This window comes from Malaclemys terrapin, chromosome 2 (genome assembly GCF_027887155.1).
Source record: "Malaclemys terrapin pileata isolate rMalTer1 chromosome 2, rMalTer1.hap1, whole genome shotgun sequence".
Taxonomy (NCBI): domain Eukaryota; kingdom Metazoa; phylum Chordata; order Testudines; family Emydidae; genus Malaclemys; species Malaclemys terrapin.
Window position 1 is genome coordinate 139,000,906 of NC_071506.1, and position 23,638 is coordinate 139,024,543.

A 23,638-nucleotide genomic window follows, 5' to 3' on the forward strand; every position below is an offset into this window, starting at 1 on the left:
GAGAATTGGCTGTAGGCATGGAGCCAGGGCAGAGATTGGAGCACTGATGCTTTCAGCGATTCCAATGCTGATAACAGCGCCAAGCTCTGAGGATTGTGGCATTATCACAAACATGTCCATATCACCCCTTCCATGCATGGAAAACCTGAGCGGCTGGACGACTGTCCTTTCTTAATGCAAACTCTTCCTACAAACCGGTTTACTCCACGTGGCCAACAAGAAGCTATTAACAGTGCAACCCGTTTATTCCCTTTTCTGTTCTTCTCAGTGCATCCTGCTGACTCTGTCTGGGTTGCTCAGATTGAGACCAATGCTGTATTTTGTGTGTGTGCTATGTTTATGGGGATTTGGGAAGCAGGACAGAGCAGGGCAATTTGAGTTGGTGACAGAGCTGAGGGCATTTGTCTGTTAACATTCTGGGTGGCTAATGTTGATTACCCGAGGGAGGATAGCTTTCTAGATGTGCTGATTGATACCATTATTATACAGAATCACGATTATGACACTCGTGTCCTAAGAACCAACCAAGAGATGGGCCCCATTGTAGTATTCCCCATTCCCTGCCCTGAAGCGCTTACAAGCGAAACACCCAAGACAAACACAGGGTGGGGGAAAGGCCATAACAGGCAAGCGGAGTGAACAATGTGGTGGCAGCCAATGTCATGTTCCATTTTTAGTTAGGAGGGGATCAGCTAAATGGAAAGAAAAGAGAAGGGAGCGGGGGCATTGCAAGGAAGGAGAGTGAGGGGGACAAGGCAGGAGGGAAGAGGGTAAGAGAGGCAGATGTGGAGTAAAGCACTGGTGCCCTCGGGTGTTTTCAACATCTGTCAAAAGCCTCCAGCGTGTGAGCAAAGCACTCTGCTCTGATCTACACCTAGAAATGAATCAGTGGAATTGATGGTGCTTAATAATAAGGACTAATCATTTTAACTACAATAACTGCAGCTCCAATGTAGTGAGGGGTTTGAAGCCAGGGACTTTTTCGGGACATGGCTCAGGTTGAAACTTGCACCACCATTGTCTCAAAGCATTTGTACAGGTGCGCCTAGACAGTGTACTGAAGGCGAATGCCCCCCCAAGCTAGCCCAGCAAATATGCACTACGCCTGAAATACCATCCCTTGCCATGTTACACCCTCACTCCGACTGTGAGCTCTTCGGGACTGATTCGGGACTGATTCACATCACGCTTTGGTTTTTACATGGGTATAACGCCATTGACTTTGGTGGAGTTATTCCTGATTTACGCTGGTATATGCAACAGCCAAATCAGGGCCATTGTCTTTTATTCACCATGAAAGCACCACACACGTTTATGGCACCATATAAATAATGAACAACAGCCGCAAGCAATGCAGAACATCACTCATTTTGTGTCCCCATTTGAGCTCTTGCTGAGCTCTGAAGGCTTAGAGGGCGAGGTTTCCAAATCAGCATTTGCTAATCTCTGCTCTCATTGAAGTCAGTGGTAAAGCTCCCAGAGACTTCAGTGGGAACTCATCTAGGCCAATGCCGAACACTTCTGAAAATCCCACCCCCAAACAACAGGCAATAGCGGAGGAGAAGGCAAAGCCCCAATTCAAATAACAGGGCAGCAGCTGAAACTCAAGATTAAGCTGGGAGTGACTGGAAGCCACGACAGTAAATAAAGCTGTAAAAAAAAAAAAAAAAAAGCAAGTTGGTTTCCGTCCTGAAGTCTGTTCCAGGGACTGCCCAGTAGAGGGAGATAAATGATCAGTGCAATCCAGCCAGATTGAATTGGTGTATTCTCTGCAAAAAGAACGAGTACTTGTGGCACCTTAGGGCTTGTCTATACTTACGCGCTGGTTCGGCAGCAGGCAATCAAACTTCTGGGTTCAATTTATCGCGTCTTGTCTGGACGCGATAAATTGAACCCAGAAGTGCTCCCCGTCGACTCCGGTAATCCTGCTTGGCGCGAGGAGTACGTGGAGTCGACGGGGGAGCCTGCCTGCTGCGTCTGGACCACGGTAAATTCGAACTAAGGTTCGTCGACTTCAGCTACGTTATTCACGTAGCTGAAGTTGCGTACCTTAGTTCGAATTGGGGGGTTAGTGTAGACCAGGCCTTAGAGACAAACAAATTTATTTGAGCATAAGCTTTCGTGGGCTACAGCCCATTTCATCAGATGCATAGAATGGAACATATAGTAAGAAGATAAGTATACATACAGAGAACATGAAAAGGTGGAAGTTGCCATACCAACTCTGCGGCTAATTAATTATGAGCTATGATCAGCAGGAGAAAAAAAACTTTTGTAGTGATAATCAAGATGGCCCATTCCAGACAGTTGACAAGAAGGTGTCAACTTCTTACTATATATATATGTCTTCTTACTATATGGTCCATTCTATTCTATGCATCTGATGAAGTAAGCTGTAGCCCTCGAAAGCTTATGCTCAAATAAATGTGTTAGTCTCTAAGGTGCCACAAGTACTCCTGTTCTTTTTGCGGATACAGACTAACATGGCTGCTACTCTGAAACCTGTATTCTCTGCAGCACTCTCCTACAGCGCAAACCTTAATCTGCTCCTTGGGGGACATCTCCCCAGGGTCAAAACAAGATGTTGCCATCCTGCAGCCCACCATCTGCACCAAGCACTAGAGTATTTCACAGTTGCGGCTGGAAATTTGGGATGGATGCTTTAGAACGCTGCAGTTTATAGCACAGTGATACCTTGCAAACACAGGACTCATTGTGTCTGGTACAGATCCTGGGTCTCTCCCCATATTAGGCATACCAGACACAATGCAGTCCTGTTTTAGCAAGTTATCACCCTGAGTCTGTCAGTCTATACTGGTCGTAGGGAAGGGAAAGCAAATAGTTTTGTCTTTAACTTATGGGAGACACTCCAACTTTACAGTGACAAGAGTCATAAGTACCTGGGTGGCTGGTTAGATGGAGTATTCATCTAGACTACCTAGTGCAGTGCCCTGAGCAGAGTAACAAAGCATTGTAATGAGAAGCGAGTTTGCAAACACACTGACGAGGGCTGATGCTCATTCCAACGTGCTGCCCTGGTGGAGTTGCTCACCTGGATCTCACAAGCAGCCTGCAAGTGAAAGGTTTTATAAAAAGCTTCCTCCACTGTATCTCCCAGAGTGATCACGCCGTGATTTCGCAGCACCAGGATCTGCGGGGAAAATGAAATACTAGCTAACACTGTGAATTCATTTCTTTCTAAAGAGGCTCAGAGACACAGTCCAATGACAAGTCTGGGTTTTTGCCCAGCACCCGAAGGTCCCTGGAATGACTTGCCGGCTATTTCAGCTCACATTGGGAATGGCAGGTTCTGTAAAAAGTGACAGCAATTTAACACCTTTGTAACTTCCCAGATGTTGAGTAGTTCTGATACTTCGCCTGGGTTATTGGCCATTTCCTTGTAATCTAATCTGTGTGGCACTCCTCTTGCTGTGTCAGGATCTAATCTATGTGGCACTCCTCCGGGTATGTCAGGACACAGATGGGTAAACTGAGGCACAAAGCAATTGGGGGCCCCAAACTCAAAGAGCAGGGCAATAGCCTAGCCAGCCGTAGAACCCAGATCTCTCAGTCTGGTGCTTTAGCCATATGATGGACCAAAATCTTACGACAAGTCAGAATGTGAAGCCCTGACAGGACCGCAAACCAGAACCCAAACCCCAGCCCCAGGCCTGGTTTGGACCCAGATCTGAACGCCACCTCTTCAGCCCATCTCCAATGAAAATATGACTGGGCCAAACCCATTCCTGGAGCAACTCCACTGAGCTGTATTAGCCCAACAGCTGATCAGATATAACATCTTTCAGTCCGAGGAGCGTGACTTTTCTCCTAACCTTGCAGGTTGGTCCAAGGCACTTCTGTAGCTCAATCCTGTCTGCCTCTTCCTCCATCTCTCCATTGAAATCGAAGTACACCATGTTGCCCAGCAGCAATGCATCGTGGGATACAGGCAGGATGCCACATTTCATGGCAGACACCTGGCAAACAGAGAGAACGCAGGAAACAAAGGGGAAGATCAGCATAGAATCATAGAATATCAGGGTTGGAAGAGACCTCAGGAGGTCATCTAGTCCAACCCCCTGCTCAAAGCAGGACCAACACCAACTAAATCATCCCAGCCAGGGCTTGGTCAAGCCTGACCTTAAAAACCTCTAAGGAAGGAGATTCCACCACCTCCCTAGGTAACCCATTCCAGTGCTTCACCACCCTCCTAGTGAAAAAGTTTTTCCTAATATCCAACCTAAATCTCCCCCACTGCAACTTGAGACCATTACTCCTTGGTCTGTCATCTGCTATCACTAAGAACAGTCTAGATCCATCCTCTTTGGAACCCCCTTTCAGGTAGTTGAAAGCAGCTATCAAATCCCCCCCTATTCTTCTCTTCTGCAGACTAAACAATCCCAGTTCCCTCCCACTCTCCTCAAAAGTCATGTGCTCCAGCCCCCTAATCATTTTTGTTGCCCTCCGCTGGATTTTTCCAATTTTTCCACATCCTTCTTGTAGTGTGGGGCCCAAAACTGGACACAGTACTCCAGATGAGGCATCATCAATGTCGAATAGAGGGGAATGATCACGTCCCTCGATCTGCTGGCAATGCCCCTACTTATACAACCCAAAATGCCATTAGCCTTCTTGGCAACAAGGGCACACTGCTGACTCATATCCAGCTTCTTGTCCACTGTAACCCCTAGGTCCTTTTCTGCAGAACTGCTGCCTAGCCACTCGGTCCCTAGTCTGTAGCAGTGCATGGGATTCTTCCATCCTAGGTGCAGGACTCTGCATTTGTCCTTGTTGAACCTCTTCAGATTTCTTTTGGCCCAATCCTCTAATTTGTCTAGGTCCCTCTGTATCCTATCCCTACCCTCCAGCGTATCTATCACTCCTCCCAGTTTAGTGTCATTTTGGTTCCCTGCTCATGTTTAAACTAACGCACCTGTCAAGTCTGTGCTCAGCTTTCAAACCTGCAAGCTGTGACCAAACCTGCAGCCTGTGGCCTGTTGTTGCACTTTTACGGCCCTGATCCTGCAGTATCCTGAGCATCCTTCTTCCTCTGTCTTAGTGAAATCAACGGGAGCTGAGGTTGCCCAGCATCTCCCAGCATTGGCCCCTCAAACCAACGGTTGCATCAGCTGATCAGTTCGTGGGCATATGAAGCAATGAAGGTTCAGTGTGAAAAATTAGCCTATGCTATCAGTGCCAATAAAAGGAACGCAGGAGAACTGCAATTTTGTAGCAGTCACATATTTTGGCCTTTCTTCTCCCAGGGGCTGCGCGTCTTTTGCTTACTTTTACGCATCCCACCCACAGTTTCTGCAGCCCTGCATCACATTAGAAGCATAAAACAACTGACCGAAGGTGAGTCAAATGAAGTTTGGAGATAAAAAAATGTTTATTTCTTAAATAACGGAACCTGAATATATCAGAGAAGTGCTCAAGTGAGGGGCACATAAAGCCCCCTTCTCTGGGGCCAGGCAGCGTGGCAGAAACAGCACAGTTCCACTGTGCAAAGAGGACTGGATGAGCACAGACCTTGCCCAGTTCTGGGTAATTCCCCTGAGCAGTAGCATGCCAGGGGCAAGAGAGGGCAGGTAGTCTCACAACATCCCTGTAAGTCAAGTATTATCCCCACGGAACAGGTGGGGAAACTGAGGCACAAAGCCATTCAGCGACTTGCCCAAGGTCACACTGTCAGTGACCAAGGTGGCAACAGAACTCTGAACTCCTGAGTTCTAGCCCCTCAAAGGGTTTAAATGGCGTTCAAAGTGGCACACGGATGCAAATCCGTTGCACTGGGGTGAATTTCATCCATCTCATTTTTGCATGAGTAAAGTCCATTTGCATGCTCCGGGGGTTGGGGAGGTGTTATAAACTCCCAGGTACAGTTTTAAAGACCAGGTTGAATCCCACTGGAAAATATGCCTCAGTAAAGACTGGTCTCTCATAACCCATTACGCATGAAGCTACTTAGCAGAGATGGGCTTGTGCTAGACATTCGGTCTAACGAAGCCACTGCCTTTGAGTTTTGTCCCAGGATCAACAAATGCTGTGGCTGTCCGGAAACAAGAGGCTATTCTCCTGAGCAGATGTTCTGCTGTTATTAGCTCCTGAAGTAACAGCCTTATTTGATGCAAATATCTATCCTATTTAAGTATTAGAGGGGTAGCTGTGTTAGTCTGGATCTGTAAAAACATCATACGGTTTCTAAAGGGAAATGAAACTTAATACCACTGTGTCAAAGGCCCCGTTAATTCCACTGATTTTAACAGGACGTGGATCAGCCTCTGAGGGAGTGATGTGTTTGAGAGACTCGTGGAGTGAGGAGGCCACACACGGATCTCAAAACTACAGAGGTGAGCAGGGTGTTATCAGCAATGAGCCTGAACGAAGCCCTGGATTCCCCACCCTCAGGATGTTCAGAGCTGGAGCTGAACTCTGCAGCTCTCTATAGCTGCAGTGCAAACCACGGCAAACTGTACAGCAGCTGACCCTGGCAAACTGTGGCCCGTCAGCATGACTGATGGAGCTCCTTACCGCCGCAGTGGCAGGCGTGTGCAAGTGGATAATACATCTGACGTCGGGTCTGGCTGCATAAATGGCTGAGTGCAGGCCGAATCCTCTAGCGTCCACGGAAAAACTGGTGCTGCCCTGCTCCACCACTTCACCCAGGATGTTCACTTTAATCTGCAGCAGGAAAGAAATGAGGCAGCAGATTTACCGGGGAGGGGAGGAATTCACACTCCCCATGGCTCACCCCAGATCTGCAGAACACCACCGTGCTCTCTCATCAACCCGTTGGATCCACCTTCCAGGTGGCTCTGCATTCAACGAATGTGCTCCCTTCTAAAAGATCTGCTCTAGGAAGTATTTTGGGGAAGTTCTCTGGCCTGCACTCTACAGGAGGTCAGACTAGATTATCAGAATGGTCCATTCTGGCCATGGAATCTATAAATTAAGCCTGCGAGGTGGGTATGGGATACAGAATCAGGTCCTACAATTTTACAGCAACTCAGCCCATTCCTGTATGGCTTGTGACATCTGTTGGGATCACAACCTACTGTGTGCCATGCATGCTTGAAGAGAACATCCATCAGGTGGTTCTTGAATGTTCACTGTCCATCAGGAGTCTGATTTGGCTCAATGAACAGATGAGGCCTCCTTATAGATAGGAGCTGGACAAAAAATGTTGAGTTTCAAAACGGTGATGAAAAAATGTAAAACTTTGAATTTTGACCCAAAAAGGGTGAAAAAAATGGTGAGATTGCCACATGTATTTCTCTCCCACTCACACCGCAGTTTTCAAACCACTCTGGAGCATTTCAAATTTTTGAGAAAAACGGTGGGAGGGAGATGGAATTTGTAAAAAAAAAAAAAAATCATAATTTTTGTGTTTTTTTTAAACCATGTGTCATAGAGAATTCTTTGCTGTCAGCTTCTTCTAAAGTGGTCCCAGATTTACCAGCCTTGATTTACTTTACCATCTCGCGAGAGAGAAAGTGGAGGGAGAGGATGTTATTTAGCACACTCACCAGACTAGAAGCGGTGACTTCATTACACGAAAGACCTTTAGGGCAGATCAAGAAGTGATCCTGTTCTTTGCTGACACGCATCTACCAAAAGAAATGCACCAGGGGGTAGAGGGGAGGAGAGGCAAGTTAGGGTTAACTAGACAATTTTCAGTAGCATGTGCATTCTTACTTTCCTGGTGGCACATTCTGAGTTCTTCATATTACTAAGAGTTTCTGTCTTTTCTATAGCCATTTCCATTCCAAACTATGTCATTTAATCAAGGGTCCATTCCATGACCGCATACTCCTGGCCAGGACTAGGGATAGATCAACACTGCAATTAAAAACCTGCAGCTGGCCTGTGACAGCTGGCTTGGGCTTGGGCTAAGGGGCTGTTAAATGGCAGTGTAGACGTTCAGGCGCGGGCTGGGATGGAATCCGGGAGGGTGCTAGATCCTTCCAAGCCCACCTATAATGCTAAGAAACCAAACATAATTCCTTTCATCTGCATTTCCCTCTCAAGCCTCCAATCTCTGAGATTCCACCGCATTTCATTTTGGTTTCAGATCTCCGGGAAAGTCAAACGTGACTGACCAAGCTTGGTCTCAATACTGTACCACTGGGTCACAATGGGCAAGAACTTTAAACGCTGGAAATTGGGGCTGAACTAAAAAGGAAGTCAGCGACAGAGAAAAATTCAAAGAGTCTAGTGCTGAATGTTCCATGATCACATGCCATGCGGCTGTGCTGGAGCTGCTAGATTTCCTAGCCTTTGATCACAAAGATAAAGGGATGTGGCATTTCTCAGTAGTGTCTATGCCACTCACTACGTGTTTTTTTGTTTGTTTGTTTGTTTTTTTGCTGTGTTTTCTAGTTGTCTCTGGTCCAGATGCTCAGCATAGCTCCACTGAGGATCTGGCCCACTTTGTGTAGTGATCAACTGAATGGCCTGAAAGGGAATTCTTATCTAACCAACTGAGGAGCAGTTCCCAAGTTAGGACTGTAAAGTCAGCCTGTGGAAGTCACAGCTGGATGCTTTCTGACCATGTACATGTGCATGTAAGATCGGGGTAATCTGATGCAGGGCACAGCTGAGCAGACGTCATGAGATCATTCACTTTGAACCCCCAACTCCACCTATAGTATTAAACCGCTAACCGGGTGCTTAAGCACTGTAGGTTGGAGAGGTTTTCCTTTCCCCTTCCTCTCAAGGATCATGCATTGGCTTCTGCAAGATACCAGCACAGACGGCGTGTGCCAAATGTGACATTCCTGCAGTGGCTACATGGTGTAGTGTTTGCTGAGGGATGCCAGAGTTTAATAGAAAAGATGAGATCAGTCTCCCAATCAGAACTCCCTCTCTTTATATCTTTCCACCTACAAATTTGGTCCACTCTGGTAACTGGAGGACCAAGAACTCTACGCTTCCATCTCAGCTCCACACAAGGATGTGGTGGGCAAAGGCAGGACAGCGGCAGCGTGTGGTCATCTGTAGGGCCCTACCAAATTCATGGCTGCGAAAAACGCGTCACAGAGTGTGAAATCTGGTCTCCCCCCGCAAAATCTGGTCTTTTGTGTGCTTTTACGCTATGCTGTACCGATTTCATGGGGGAGACCAGCGTTTCTCAAACTGGGAGTCCTGACCCAAAAAGAAGGCACAGGGGGGTCGCTAGGTTATTGTAGGGGGGTTGTAGTATTGCCACCCTTACTTTTGTGCTGTCTTCTGAGCTGAGTGGCCAGAGAGCGGCGGCTATTGGCTGGGCGCCCAGCTCTGAAGGCAGCACCCTACCAGCAGCAGCGCAGAAGTAAGGGTGGCAATACCATACCAGGCCATCCGTACTTCTGCGCTGCTGCTGGCGACAGCTCTGCCTTCAGAGCTAGGCTCCCAGCCAGCAGCTGCTGCTCTCCAGCTGCCAGCTCTGAAGGTAGTGCCACCCCCAGCAGTAAGAGTGGCAATACCACAACCCCCCTCCAGAACCCCCTTTTGGGTTAGGCCCCCTAGAGTTACAACACTGTGAAATTTCAGATTTAAATAGCTGAAATCATGAAATTTACGATTTTTAAAATCCTACAACTGTGAAATTGACCAAAATGGACTGTGAATTTGGTAGGGCCCTAGTCCTGTTCCAGCCTCACTACAGAGATGGCCCCATGTCCATGTTACCACTGGGGCTCCTCCCTCACCGTGACGTAGGTGTTGCTGAGCTGCGCCCAGCCGTACAGGTCCAGCAGTCGGTAGATGCTGCCAACCTTGCAACGCATGAGCCGCTCCCCTTTCACTAGGGACAGCGACTCGGTGCCATGGAGGTCGTTGATGGGCGTCACCATGGAGAGACCTGAGGAGAAGTAGAGCTCGGTTAGCTGGTTTGAGGAGCTCCTAGCTAGAAGGTGCTTTGGGAAGCAAGGAGGCTTCGAGGCCATTGGAACTGGCCCATCCAATCTCTATCTGTTCCCCTAGATGAGAGGCAGGACACTACCCCGAGCTCTTCAGTCCGTATCTGTTGTCTGCCATGGTGGGTTCCCTTCCCTGAGCCTTCACACCTTACCTCTCAGCCCACAAGGGCCGTGGAAGGATCTGTGGGACTCCCGAACCCATCACTGCCAGTCTTAAACTGGGATTGGGGAGTGCTGGATAAAAACACAAGGGGAGCACCCTCCCTAGCTCCAATTTTAAATGCAATTGGTTAGGGTTGATCTTATTTTTAGGATTCCACCCCCATCCTTTTTTTGCCCCTTTCCTCTAAATCTTCTTTTTTTTTTACACTTTGCCATTAAAAAAATTGGGGGAGGGGAGGAAAAATTGGGAAGGAAAGAGGAACATTTTGCTTGATCAGAAACCTGGAAAATTAAAAAAACAAAACAACAACAACAACAACAACAACAACAATTTTTTGAAAAACATTCCAATTTAAAAACCCAGACGTTTTTCATCAAAAAGCAGTTGAACAAAAAATTTCAGACAACTCTAATATTTACCTTTTTTAGGCAATTATGTTCAGGGTATTTTAAAATACCTCTTTTATTATCTTATTCAACTCAAGTGCACAAAAGACACTTGGGAGGAAGCTTCTCTTTGTTAAAGAGACAGCCAGTCATTTCTTTAGTTAAGGGCTAGAAAAGCTCCCGCTGCAGTTCTCTGGTCTTCCAAGGAGACCTCTAGGAAAAGCAGGGAATGATTTGATATTCCTGGAATTTTTAAAGTGAAAAACAAAGAGGGGAAACCCTTCAAAATAGAGTCAGCAAAGCACAGCCTTCAAGGCCTGCTTTGTGCAATATAAAGAAGCAAATAGGAGCACAAACCCAGTGTTATTTACCCTTATGCTGTAAAAAGCAACAGAGGGTCCTGTGGCACCTTTAAGACTAACAGATGTATTGGAGCGTAAGCTTTCGTGGGTGAATGCGCACTTTGTCAGACGCACGTATTCACCCACGAAAGCTTATGCTCCAATACGTCTGTTAGTCTTAAAGGTGCCACAGGACCCGCTGTTGCTTTTTACAGATCCAGACTAACACGGCTACCCCTCTGATACTTATCCTTATGCTGGTTGCCATTGAAGCTGACCACTGTATGGGTGTATGTGAAATCAGTGGAACTAGAGAATATTTCCCTGGAAACCATGAGAGCTTTGAACAACCCCACTCAGAGACAGGAGAGATATAGCTGAGACTTTCTTGTTAGCCTAGGAGAATTAGGCACCTCCATCCAACTTAAATTCACTAGGATATGGGCACCATAGGTGCCTTTGATTGTCTTTCTGAATCCTGCAATCCCTGTCCCACTCCGGTTTGGTAACTTGGCGACAAGGCAGGCCTCCCCGCCCCCCCTCCAGCCCCTGAGAAGGGTTATCCACCAACATACTGATGGGAGAGGTGGGGAAGACGGAGGGAGCAGTGCTGGACATGAAATCCGCGATCTGTCGCAGGGCCCAGATGTTGGAGTTGTTCCCTTTCTTCATTTGGTCTTGGATAAGGCTCTCCAGCTCCTCTCTGAAAGACTGAAAGAAGCATGGCAGGCAGTGAATCATCAGCGATTTCACAGATCGGCGCCCACATTGCCCTACAGCCACGCCATGAACGTGACAGGGCCAGCATCTCCCTGACAAAGCCGGCAGCGCTCCTCGCCAAGGCAAGGCGCTTAATGGGAAGCAGGCTCCCCGGCCTCGCACATTAAACACAGTTAGCACTCTCAGCCCTGCTGGTACAGGGGAACAAGCAACACCTAAAGGAGGACACTGGACATCAGTTGCTCTCTCTATGCTCCGTCCCTTAAGCACAGAGCATGCCCCGGTGACCACTCCAAGAGGAGAAAGCTTCATGCTTGCAGAGCGGGCTTTTAATAATGGGGCAGGGGGAGTCTCCATTTTTGGATGTCCAACTTTAGACGCCTAAGGCCAGACTTTAGAAGGGCTCAGCGCCCAACGTGCTGGGAGATTTGAAGAATCTGGCCACTCATTTTGGTGGCTCAGTGGGTCTGATCTGCAGAGGTGCTGAGCACCTTCAGCTGGTTTCCAGAGCTGGGCATTCCAAACAAATAACTAGAGGCACCGGTATTAGAGAGCCCGCTAGCGGAGAAGCTAGGTCTTAGGATACAGAGACAGAACAGGGGATAACAATCCCTGACTCCCACTCCCTAGCTTTGGCCAGTTGCCAGACATTCTCTACGCACTGGGCTCTGCAGGATCATGGTGACTCGCTTCTTCTGCTCCATCATGTTGAAGTCCTGCCGGAGATCGGCCGCCATGTTCCGGATGCGCAGATATTCTGGGTCATCTTCGGAGAACCGATCGAAGTAACGCTGTCCTTGGGGGGGCGGGGAGGAGACCGGGGGGGAAGAGACTGCCTCCGGGGTGGTTTCGTTGCTCATCTTCACGGCTGTCTAGAGTTTACTTCTTGGTACCTATTTGTGCAGAAAGATGAAAGGGTCAAGAGCCGCCTGCAGGACTGAATGTGTGTTTATTGCACCTCTGACAGCAATATAAAAAAAAAACCATTCTGAATGTTGCCCAGGGGCATAGTGGATGATGTACAACTCAGTTAACAATAATGGGACGCGGGGAGTGGGGGTGGGTGCATGGCATGCAGATTCCCTTATGTTGATAACATAGGGTAGCCAACTTTGTAATATTTAAAAAACAGACACTCTAGCAGGAATGCCAGAACCTCCCCTTCCCTGCCCCTTTCCCCGAGGACCTGCCCCTTCCCCACCCCTTTCCCCCAAGGACCCGCCCCTGCCCCTCCTCTTCCCCCGAGGCCCTGCTCCTGCCCTGTCCCTTTCCTCTTGGGCCCCGCCCCCCCCGTTCGCTCCTCTTTCCCCCTCCCTCCATTGCTCACTGCTTTTCCCCTCTCTCCCCCGACCCCCCGTGTGGATCAGGAGGCACTTGCCTGCAGAGCTGGGGCTGGGAGCTGCAGCCGCCCAATGCAGGTAGGAAGTGCCCCTGGCTGAGTAGGGGCTGGTGTGGGTGATGACTGGACTTTGCGTGTCCAGTCAGTAGATCTGACCGGATACTATCAGGTCCCCTTTTCGACCCGACTGTGTGATCGAAAACCGGACACCTGGCCACCCTATGATAACAGACCCTATAGTTTCTCTAATAATCTGAATACTAGAGGTTCATATTATCTGAGTTATTCAAACCAGCCACAAAAAGGAAGGATGGTCCGGTGGCTGGGAGACCTGGGCTCTGCTCTACTTGGGCAAGTCACTAGCCGCCTGTGACTCAGTGGCATCTCAGTCCTGTCCTGCAGCGCCCCCTGCAGTCCCATTCCTGCTCCCCAATGCACCTCAGTCCTGTCCTGCAGCGCTCCCTGCAGTCCCATTCCTGCTCCCCGATGCATCTCAGTCCTGACCTGCGGCACACCCGGCTGCTCTGCTCCTGAGCCTTTCAAACAGAAATGGGCTCCCCTGTCCTTCCGCGCAGCCGTTTTGTGATTAAGACAGAGGTGGAGGAAGATGAGATGCCACCAAACTCAATTTCTTTGTGATCTAAACCAGCAGTTAAACCCACTCCTCCAGAAGCAAAAGGTTAATGCGCTCATGTGCTGAACCGTCTTTATGCCCTCAAATCGGTAGCGTTTCCCTGCATCCTCCAGGTGTGCCTGGGAATCAGCTAGTAAGGACCAATTATGAATACCGGAGCAGCAGGCTTAATTAAGGCTGGGATTTTAGAGTTCATGCTCAGGGTTCAGAGTCCCCTCTCTGCTTCCTGATCATTATCAGGCCTGTGCATTTAACAAGTGGCACAACACAGCCTGCACGGAGAGTCCCCTCCTCGGCCTGGCTCCAAGGAGATGACTTTCTGCAGCATCCTGTGCGTCGGTGCTCGGAACAGAGCCAAGCTGGGGTCACAGTAATAAGATTCTCTGTGGGCATCTTATGCAGGGAACAGGGCAGTGTCTTCACAGACAGCAGTGGCTCTGCCGCAGAATGACCCTGGATTCCATTTCTGCAGCACGTACGTGCTTTGCTCTTGGCGCTGGGGTTAATTCGGTTTCCCCAGCGCCTGCGGAGGGTGTTATGCAGGCGTTTCTGAGGGCGATAAACCTGATGGGGGGGGGGGCGCTGGTCTCATCAGGGGCTGGATGCCAATGTAAGGGGACTGTTGCCCCCTTACTAACATTCAGTGCGGGGGTTTTGGTTGGCTAGCTCCCAGCACTAAAAGGGGAAGGGTTGATGGGAAATCAGGATCCTGAGACTGACAATCCCCAGGAACAATGGGGAGAGGCCAATACTCCAGATCAGCCTGATTGACAGGGCGGGCCTAATCAGAGAGTCAGGAAGCCGGGGTGGGAGGGGGGTCCCGTCCTCCATGTGAGCTGGAATTGCCTGGGTCAGACAGGGTGGGGCCGAGTTAAGGGGAGAGCAGGCAGGGCCGGCTTTAGCAAGAGCGGGGCCCGATTCCTGGGGGCGGGGCTTGCTGCAAGCCCCGCCCCCAGGAATCGAGCCGTGCTCCGGCCGGGGTTGCCGGGCTTGGGTCCGGCCCGGAGCCGCGCCGCAGGGGCGACAACCCGAGCCACGCCGGGGGGGGGGGGGGACGACGACCCGAGCCGAGCTGCGGGGGCCGCGCCGGGGGACGACCCGACCCGACCCAAGCCGCGGGGGCCGCGCCGGGGGGGGACGACCCGACCCAAGCCACGGGGACCGGGCTGGGCCAGAGCCAACCCGGGCCACGCCGCGGGGGCCGGGCCGGGCTGGAGCCGACCCGGGCCGCGCCGTGGGGGCCGAGCCGGAGCTGGGCCGGGCCGCGCTGCGGGGGCCGGGCTGGAGCCAAGCCGGGCCAGAGCCGCTGGGGCCTGCGGGAACGGGCCGCGCCTCCCCGAGCCCTTCTCGCGCCCCCACCACTCCAGCTTACCTTGTGCTGCCGGCCCGCCCCTGCTTCTTTTCAGACAGAATCAGAGATTCGCGGGAAGCAGGGGAGGGGGCGGAGCGTTCAGGGGAGGGGAGGAGGGGCCGGGGAAGTGAGCTGGGGGCGGGGTGGAGAGCTGCAGCGCGAGGCCCAATTCAGCCGAATCGGCTGAATCGGCCTAAAGCCGGCCCTGAGAGCAGGGGCCCGAGCTGAGCTGCTGGAAGCAGAGCTGCAGCCCCAAAGCCAGAGCACAGCCCAGAGAGAGCAGAGCTGCCCTGGGAGGAGAGCTGCAGCAACCAGAGCCAGAGGGGCCAGAGAAGCAGCCCAGGGAGCTGGAGGCAGAGCAGCAGCAGCCGTGCTGAGGCAGAGTGGAGCTGGAGCTGGGGCTGGGGCTGGAGCAGTCCGGAGCTGGGTGCGGTGAGCAGCTGGGGAGAGTGAGGGGGATCCTGGGCAGTGGGCCCAGCACAGGAAGCCGCCTCAGCCAAGAGGCTCTGCAGACCAGAGTTGGGGGGATCGTAACCCTGTCAGGGTGGGGGCGACGCTGGGAAGAAGGGTCCTGCCACCTAGAGCCTGAGAGTGTGTGGCCACCGCCAGAACAAGTGTCCAACCCGCAGCCTCTCTGCAGCACAGCCAGGGCCTGAGAAGCAGGCCTGGGACCTACAAGGAACAGACTGTGAACTGCCCTGACGTTCCAGAGACACTGTTTGTGATGTTCCCTGCCACAGAGCAGGGTGATGGTTTTTCCTTTTTCCCATTTTTCCTTATTCTTTTTTAAGATTATTTGTTAATTAAACAACTTGTATTTGCTTTAAATTGTATGAAATGATCAGTGGGTCAGGGAGGTGCCCAGTGCAGAGAGGGTACACCTTGGAGTGGGGACACCCTAGCTCCTGTCCTGGGTGACCACAGCAGGGTTGGGGGTCGAGCCCCCCAGGAATCCTGGGCCCAGCCTTGTTGGGGTTACGAGGATTCTGCCAGACAGGAGAGTGGAAGGGGAGCCCTCCAGGGCAGGGAGGCCTCTGGGTAAAGGGAGTGGGAGTGAGGACTCAGATCCTTTCGCTAGCCCACTTCACCGGGGTAGTGCAGAAGCCAGGAAAGTTCCCCACAATAGCGGGACCATTCCCCCGCTTACACATAGAACATCTCTCAGCTACAATCCAGAGGGAGAGAAAGGGAGACATGCATCAGCATGTTAACAATTTGGCGCCTGGGGGCTGGGAGACTTGGACGCTTCCTTCCAAGACCCAGTCTTTTAAGGGTTAATCTTTCCTCTTCTCAGCTAGGGAAGCAGCTCACATTGCTGAGTACAGAGGGCTAAGTCTGTCCAGCTCCTATACTCCTTGGGTGCAGACCTTTGAGATGGCAATGGTGATTAGCCCCTAGAGGGCACACAGAAAGCTTGCGCCTAGCACCAAAGCCATGGCCGAGCCACTGCCAGAAGCATTCAGCCAGGGCGAGATCTGCTCTTTGCAAGCCACCAGCAAGCTGGAATCATGCAGTCTGCACACAGCAAGGCAGTCTTTATAGCATGGAGAGGGCAGGAGACAGCCCCAGAGACTTAAACCTACACCTGCCCTATAGGGAGGGCCTCTCACAGGAGCTCAGTGACCCTGAATAGCAGGGGGGGGGGGCAGGTCCCAGCCTTAGCTCGGTGCTAATGGGTGTTTAACTATAAGGGGACTGGTTCATTGCAGCAATAGTGGAGCCTGCAGGCTTCTAGCCAGTGCAACGTGAACAGAGACTGTAGAGAACGGTGGGAACAGGGAATGCCCCAGTGAAGTCAGGGATCGCATTCTGCTCCCAAACTACATTCTAGAGCTAGGGGTATGCATGGCCCATGCTAGAGTGAAATGATACTGCTGGACGGCCTCAGACTTCGCTGAGACACAAACTACAGAGATGAGCGTAGCAGGAAAAAACGGGCCACAGGGTTTACATTCAGATCCAAATTTCTCCAAAGTTCTGCTTCGGTCTTGTTAATTCCAAAGCTTTTAGCGTCGCTTGGAAGAGCAAAGCCTCGGTTCGGCCCATAAACGAATCCCCGAGTTGTTGACTTCTCCCGAGGGGACTGGAGATTTTCTCGGAGAAAATCCAACTTAATGAAGTGTTTTGCTGCCACCCAGCTCTGCTCCCCTGGTGCTGATTGCTGAGCTTGTCCGGCTGCTTGCCCGCCCTCTCAGCCGAGCGCAGACTTTGCAGTTAGAAAGAGAATTAGAAACGGACAGCAATAGAAAACGGGCACGTTGCAGAAGACCCATCCGCACCCCATGACTCCTCCCACAATAGCAAATCTGCAAGGACAACACGTGCCTGACTGTCCTAAACTAAGCAGGAAGCCCAGCCCTTCAGGTGAGCTGTCGGAGACGGATCTACGGCCTCTGAAACGTGCTGCTTTGGATACAGGTCGCCCTGCATTAACAGGCTAGACTAAAGCCAGACTGCACAGGCCAGACAGGCACACAGCACCCCCACGGCTCTGGGCAACGCACAGCTGATGGAAAATGTGATGCTGGCAAACCCATTCGGAGCTCTCATGGCATTTTGCCACTGCCCGGACAAGGGGAGGGTGCAGAGCTGAGCGAGGGTGGCGCAAACTTCCTCCCTTCTCCGAGGAGGAAGCAGTCTGAGCATCCTTTCTGATTTCCCCTGGCCCTTGCAGAATGCATCAGGGAAAGATCTGTGCACCCATGCAATCTGCTCCGTGTGCTAGTACCAGCAGCAGAGGTAGCACTCGGCTTGGAGCAGACATGGGGGTGGAGGGGAACGCTGGAGCTAGAATGGCTTGCTGGAGCCACGCCGGAAAGCCCACGTGTGCTGGCAAGCTAGCCTGCGTGGGCAAGAAGCGAGGCTCTTCCCTGCCAGTAGCATTTCTGCCACACCCCAGCTCTCTCGGCTGCTGACATTTCTGCATCTGCCAGTGCCTGGCTTTGCTGCGTGCACACTGGTTTCCTCCAAGCGGATGCTGCTGAAGCAACGGCAGCAGCCGTTCACATTTACAGAGCTCTAAAGACTATATAGGGTCCTTTCATTCCCTATGCAAATACAGCCACTTCTGGGGTGGAGTGAGGTAGTGCATAGCCATGCTACACAACAGGTTAGGGCAGGAGGCGAAGAAAACTATCATAAGCAACTGCATCTTTGTAAGGTGATCAGATTGGCAGGAAGTCATGACCTGGCTCCTATTATTATTATTTAAGATTTGAATGGCTGTAGCGCCCAGAGGCCAGGATCCCCTTGTGCCAGGCGCTGTACAAACACAGCCCAAATAGACAGTCCCTGCCCCACAGAGATGACAAGCTCAGGATAAGACAAGCGAGAACAGAGGGATACAGACAGATGGGGAAGTGCCAGGAAACAAGGCTCCGAAGTGGCTGCACAATACAAATAACTACAGAACACTGAGGCGGACCTTCCTGCTCTTACGATGAATGCCAGGGGATGTTTAATGACCCCCAGAGATCATGATGTACAGCAATGCAGTGTCCGCTTCCCAACATTCCTTTATGGGGGAGCCCAAGGGCAACTGATTCCAGACAGATGAGGGTAAGGAGTTCAGGTGTGTCGTTAATTAACAGGACAGTGCAGGCCAGGGCTGAGAATATCCCTATGTTGTGAAGTTCTCTATGGACTCTCCCCGGAATAAAGCCCTTCACCATACCCAGTGCGACTGCCATGGCTGTTTGGGGGATGTGGTCACCCTGCACCCTCAGTGAGGCGCTCAAATACCAAGGTAATGGGCACAGTACAAGAACCTGAATAGAACAGAACGCTCTCCCTGAGGAATGCTGACCTTCTCCATGGTGTGGTCCCCTCCACGGGCTAACCCAGCTGCACCCTGCTTCGCCGACACACACACACACACAAAGCAGTAGAGTTGTGGGCCTCCGCTGCTGGTGCTGCTGCTACATTAGAGGCTGGTGTAAATCAGTATCGCTCCAGGGAAGTCAGTGAGGCTATGGCAGTTCACACCAGCTATGGAGCCAAGCCAAGGATTTAAGAGATTGACACGATGCATTATTTTTATACAAGCAATAAAATGCCCATTCTGCTTTCAATAAACGGATCTCCTCCTTTTTACCACCCCTTGATCACCTGCGCAAGGAAACGTCTCTTCTTTCCAGCACGTTCTGGTGGCTGTTTTGTTTCAACCTGTTTCTCCGCCCCCTTCCCTCTCCCTCCCCCATTGCAGATGCTTGCAATCTGTGCACCTTCCCTGTCTTTTGAAACTCTCTCCAGCAGCAACAGGGAATGCTGGGAATTACCAGGCTACGAAGGATTTAAACTCTGATAATTTCTTCCCCAATGCTTCTCTACTTCTTGCCTTCTTTGGCGAAAGTAAAAAAGCTCTCTGGTTTCCATGGTGAAGGCCGCTCCAGAAATATACATTGCAGGGATCAACCCTTCATTTAGAGGACGAAAATGGCTTGAGAAGCCTTAGCCACGTCTAGTTGCTATGATGAGATTTCTGCCTACAAAGAAGTAGCCAAAAAAAGCCGGGGGGGGGAAATCAAACTTTGCAAGAAATTTTTTTTGTTTTTTTTCCCCCTCTTCCCTGCCAAATTGTTCATGATGTCCTCTGGGGACAGCTCTCACCCTGCATAATAAAACTTGCTGCATATTTTTACGCACATTGCAGTCACAACCTTTCTTTCTTTGCCAGCTGGGCTTGAGTTCTGGGCTGTCGATCAAAGTGCCCCCCCGAGGAACGTTTCCCCACCTTTTTGCTTCAGTTGCTGCGCATACGAGCCACGGATTCTCCCCAGCTCTTTTCAGCTTTGGTTACATTTTTTTCTTCTCCCCCTTCGGCTGTGAAAGAGCAAACCATATGCCCGTGTTTTCAGAAGCCCCGGCCTCGAGCGGCTCAAGTCACTCAAGTCAGCATTTGCATGCACAGAGGTGACTCCTGACCCCCTCTGCTACTGCATTGCCTTCCACAAAAGCATCGGAAGTGGTGTGGTCCTGATGTACAACAAGAGTGGGTAGGAACTCACGGAGCCTTTCTGAGACTCCATGAAGCCCAACTCTCAGCTCTGCATCCCGCACCGGGCTTGAGGGAGGAGTTGGGATAGGAGAGGTTGACCAATCGCTATGTGGATCCTCCAGCTACTGACACAACATAAGCCGCTCCCCAAAGGGCATGGGCAGAATGACTGGGGGCAACTACAGCACCCTTGAGCTGGTGGGTAGGGTTATTCCTCTCCCCCTCTCCAGAGAGCCCCACCCTGTGGTGAGCCTGGCTACTGCAGCTTGGCAGAGAACCTGGGCACAGGACCTGGCCCGTGTGTGTTAAATTAGGAGCACACTGGTTTGTTACTGCAGAATTAGGGGACATTCAGAGAAGGACAAGGACGATATGGGGCATGGAAACCATTATAAAGAGAGATTGAAAACAATGGGATTGTTTCCCTTAGAAAGGAGACTAATGAGAGAGGACGTGATAGAAATACATAAACTAATGAGTAGTTTAGAAAAGGGAGAGGGGAAACTACTGTTATCCCCGTCTCCTAACACAAGAGCAAAAGCCTATTCAATAAGAACATAACATAAGAACGGCCCTACTGGGTCAGACCAAGGCCTGGTCTACACTACGACTTTAATTCGGATTTATCAGCTTTAATTCGAATTAACCCTGTAACCGTCCACACAACGACGCCATTTAATTCGATGTAAAGGGCCCTTTAAATCGATTTCTGTACTCCACCCCAACGAGCGGAGTAGCGCCAAAATCGATTTTAGCAATTCGAATTAGGGTTAGTGTGGCCGCAATTCGATGGTATTGGCCTCCGGGAGCTATCCCACAGTGCATCATTGTGACCGCTCTGGACAGCAATCCGAACTCGGATGCACTGGCCAGGTAGACAGGAAAAGCCAAGCGAACATTTGAACTTCATTTCCTGTTTGCCCAGCGTGGAGAGCACAGGTGACCACAGATACCTCATCAGCACAGGTAACCATGCAGGCTGATAATCGAAAAAGAGCACCAGCATGGACCGTGAGGGAGGTACTGGATCTGATCGCTGTATGGGGAGAGGATTCAGTGCTTGCAGAACTTCGTTCTAAAAGACGAAATGCAAAAACTTTTGAAAAAATTTCCAAGGGCATGATGGAGAGAGGCCACAATAGGGACTCTGAGCAGTGCCGCGTGAAGGTCAAGGAGCTCAGACAAGCCTATCAAAAAACAAAGGAGGCAAACGGTCGCTCCGGGTCAGAGCCGCGGACATGCCGCTACTACGCCGAGCTGCATGCAATTCTAGGGGGGGCTGCCACCACTACCCCACCTTTGTTCGTGGATTCTGGGTCGGGGATAGTCTCGACGCCTGAGGATTCTGCCGATGGGGTAGAGGAGGAGGATGAGCTTGCAGAGAGCACACAGCACTCCATTCTCCCCAACAGCCAGGATCTTTTTCTCACCCTGACTGAAGTACCCTCCCAAGCCTCCCAAGCCAGTACCCAAGACTCTGACCCCATGGAAGGGACCTCAGGTGAGTTTACCTTTTAAAATATAAAACTTGTTTTAAAAGCAAACGGTTTTTAATGATTACTTTGCCTGACTTTGCATTCGCGGTCAGTTCAGCTACTGGAAAAGTCTGTAGCTACTGGAAAAGTCTGTTAACGTGTCTGGGGATGGAGCGGAAATCCTCCAGGGACATCTCCATGAAGCTCTCCTGGAGGTACTCCGAAAGCCTTGCCAGAAGGTTTCTGGGCAGTGCATCCTTATTCCCTCCTCCATGGTAGGACACTTGACCACGCCATGCTTGCAGCAAGTAATCTGGTATCATTGCCTGACAAAGCCTGGCAGCGTATGGTCCCGGTGTTTGCTGGCATTCAAGCAACATCCGTTCTTTATCTTGTTGTGTAATCCTCAGGAGAGTGATATCGCTCCTGGTAACCTGGTTGAAATACGGGAACTTAATTAAGGGGACAGAGGTGGCCGTTCCTACTGGGCTGTTTGCCTGTGGCGGAAAATAAATCCTTCCCTGCAGTTAGCCAAGCGCAGATGGGAAATTGGCCCTGAAGTTTTCCGCGTTTGGCTAGCAGGGATCTTCCCTGTTACCAGCCACGCGGTGGGGGGAGGGTACCGTGATCATCCCAGAGAATTCATGGCGAGGGGGGGGGTCGGCGGCGGGGGGGGGTAGTTTGGTGCCTGCAGGGATCTTCCCTGATACCAGCCATGCGGTGGGGGGAGGGGTACCGTGATCATCCCAGAGAATTCATGGCGAGGGGGGGGGTCGGCGGCGGGGGGGGGTAGTTTGGTGCCTGCAGGGATCTTCCCTGATACCAGCCATGCGGTGGGGGGAGGGGTACCGTGATCATCCCAGAGAATTCATGGCGGGGGGGGGGTTAGTTTGTTTTCTGGTGCTGCTGAATGTTAACAGAAAAACCGCAGCACTCTACTTGCCTGAAGGGGCCCAGACAAGCCCCCCCACACTGCCCCCCCCCCCAACTGGCTGAGATTGGCCAGGCTTCTGCAGCACTCTACAGGCTATGCTTGGTATGTGGGAAAGGAGGGTGCAGAAGCTGTAAAACAATGGCTTACCATGGCCGCATGCAAGCCGAATTCTGTTGCCCAGACCTGTGATCTCTAGCAGCAAAGCCACAAGCACTCAGCATTAAGAGGCAAAATGCGACCTTGCACAGAAATCACATGTGCTATGTAATGTGAACAGTGTTGGTCACCGTGAAAGAGTATAAGCATTGTTCTGCAAAATGTAGCTTTTAAAACAATTCTCTCTTTTTTCCCCTCCCTACAGCAGCTGCAAATTCCTCAAGCCTCCCTCCTCCATCCCGAAGGTTATCACAGATAAGGCGTTGTAAGAAGAAGACGCGGGAGGACATGTTTTCTGAAATTATGCAATCCAGCAGGAGTGACAGAGCTCATCTGAATGAGTGGAAGGAAACAGTTTCAAAGTATAGGAAAGAAGTCAGTGAACGTGAGGAGAGGAGGGACCAACGTGAGGAGAGGAGGGACCAACGTGAGGAGAGGAGAGACGATCGAGATGAGAGATGGCGGCAGGAAGACCAGAGGATGAAGGATGCAACGCTGGGGCTGCTCCGGCGTCTGGTGGAGGTTCAGGAACGGCTGCTGGAAAACAGACTGCCGCTTCAGCCCCTGTTCCACCCTCCCCCCTCCCCATGTTCCGTATCCTCCTCACCCAGACGTGTAAGAACGCGGGGGGCGAGGCTCCGTACACCTTCCCATTCCACCCCAGTAGACAGCCCAAGCAAAAGGCTGTCATTTTTTTAACCTTTTCTTTGTGGCTTTTTCCTTCCCAGCAATCCTCCTCCCAAATACCACCCGGGTTCCCTCCCTCTTTTTCTAATCTATTAATAAAGAATAAATGATTTTTAAATGATAGTGACTTTATTTGGTTTGAAAGAAAGCTGGGGGAAGGGGCAGGGTGGGTTCCTTACAGAAAATCAGTCAGTAAAGGGGGAGGGTTTTCATGAAGGAGAAACAAACAGATATTTCACACGGTAGCCTGGCCAGCCATGAAACTGGTTTTCAAAGCTTCTCTGATGCACAGCGCTTCATGGTGTGATCTTCTAATCGCCCTGGTGTCTGGCTGCGCGTAATCAGCAGCCAGGCGATTTGCCTCAGCCTCCCACCCCGCCATAAAGGTCTCCCCCTTACTTTCACAGAGATTGTGGAGCACACAGCAAGCAGAAATAACAATGGGGAGATTTCTTTGGCTGAGGTCAGAGCGAGTCAATAATGAACGCCAGCGACCTTTTAAACGGCCAAATGCACATTCTACCACCATTCTGCACTTGCTTAGCCTGTAGTTAAAC

General features: G+C 50.9%; 1 protein-coding gene across 1 annotated transcript in view; it reads right to left on the reverse strand.

The window, feature by feature from the left end:
• Nucleotides 1-23,638, reverse strand: part of ADD2 (adducin 2) — a 106,127-nt gene that overhangs the window by 18,740 nt on the left and 63,749 nt on the right. Inside the window, exons 2-8 of the mRNA XM_054020139.1 lie at nt 12,172-12,402; nt 11,365-11,500; nt 9,690-9,841; nt 7,527-7,607; nt 6,532-6,681; nt 3,834-3,977; nt 3,053-3,151 (exon numbers count right to left, since the gene is read on the reverse strand). Coding sequence (XP_053876114.1) covers nt 3,053-3,151; nt 3,834-3,977; nt 6,532-6,681; nt 7,527-7,607; nt 9,690-9,841; nt 11,365-11,500; nt 12,172-12,369 — 960 coding nt within the window. The 5' untranslated portion in view covers nt 12,370-12,402. The remainder of the gene's footprint in view (nt 1-3,052; nt 3,152-3,833; nt 3,978-6,531; nt 6,682-7,526; nt 7,608-9,689; nt 9,842-11,364; nt 11,501-12,171; nt 12,403-23,638) is intronic.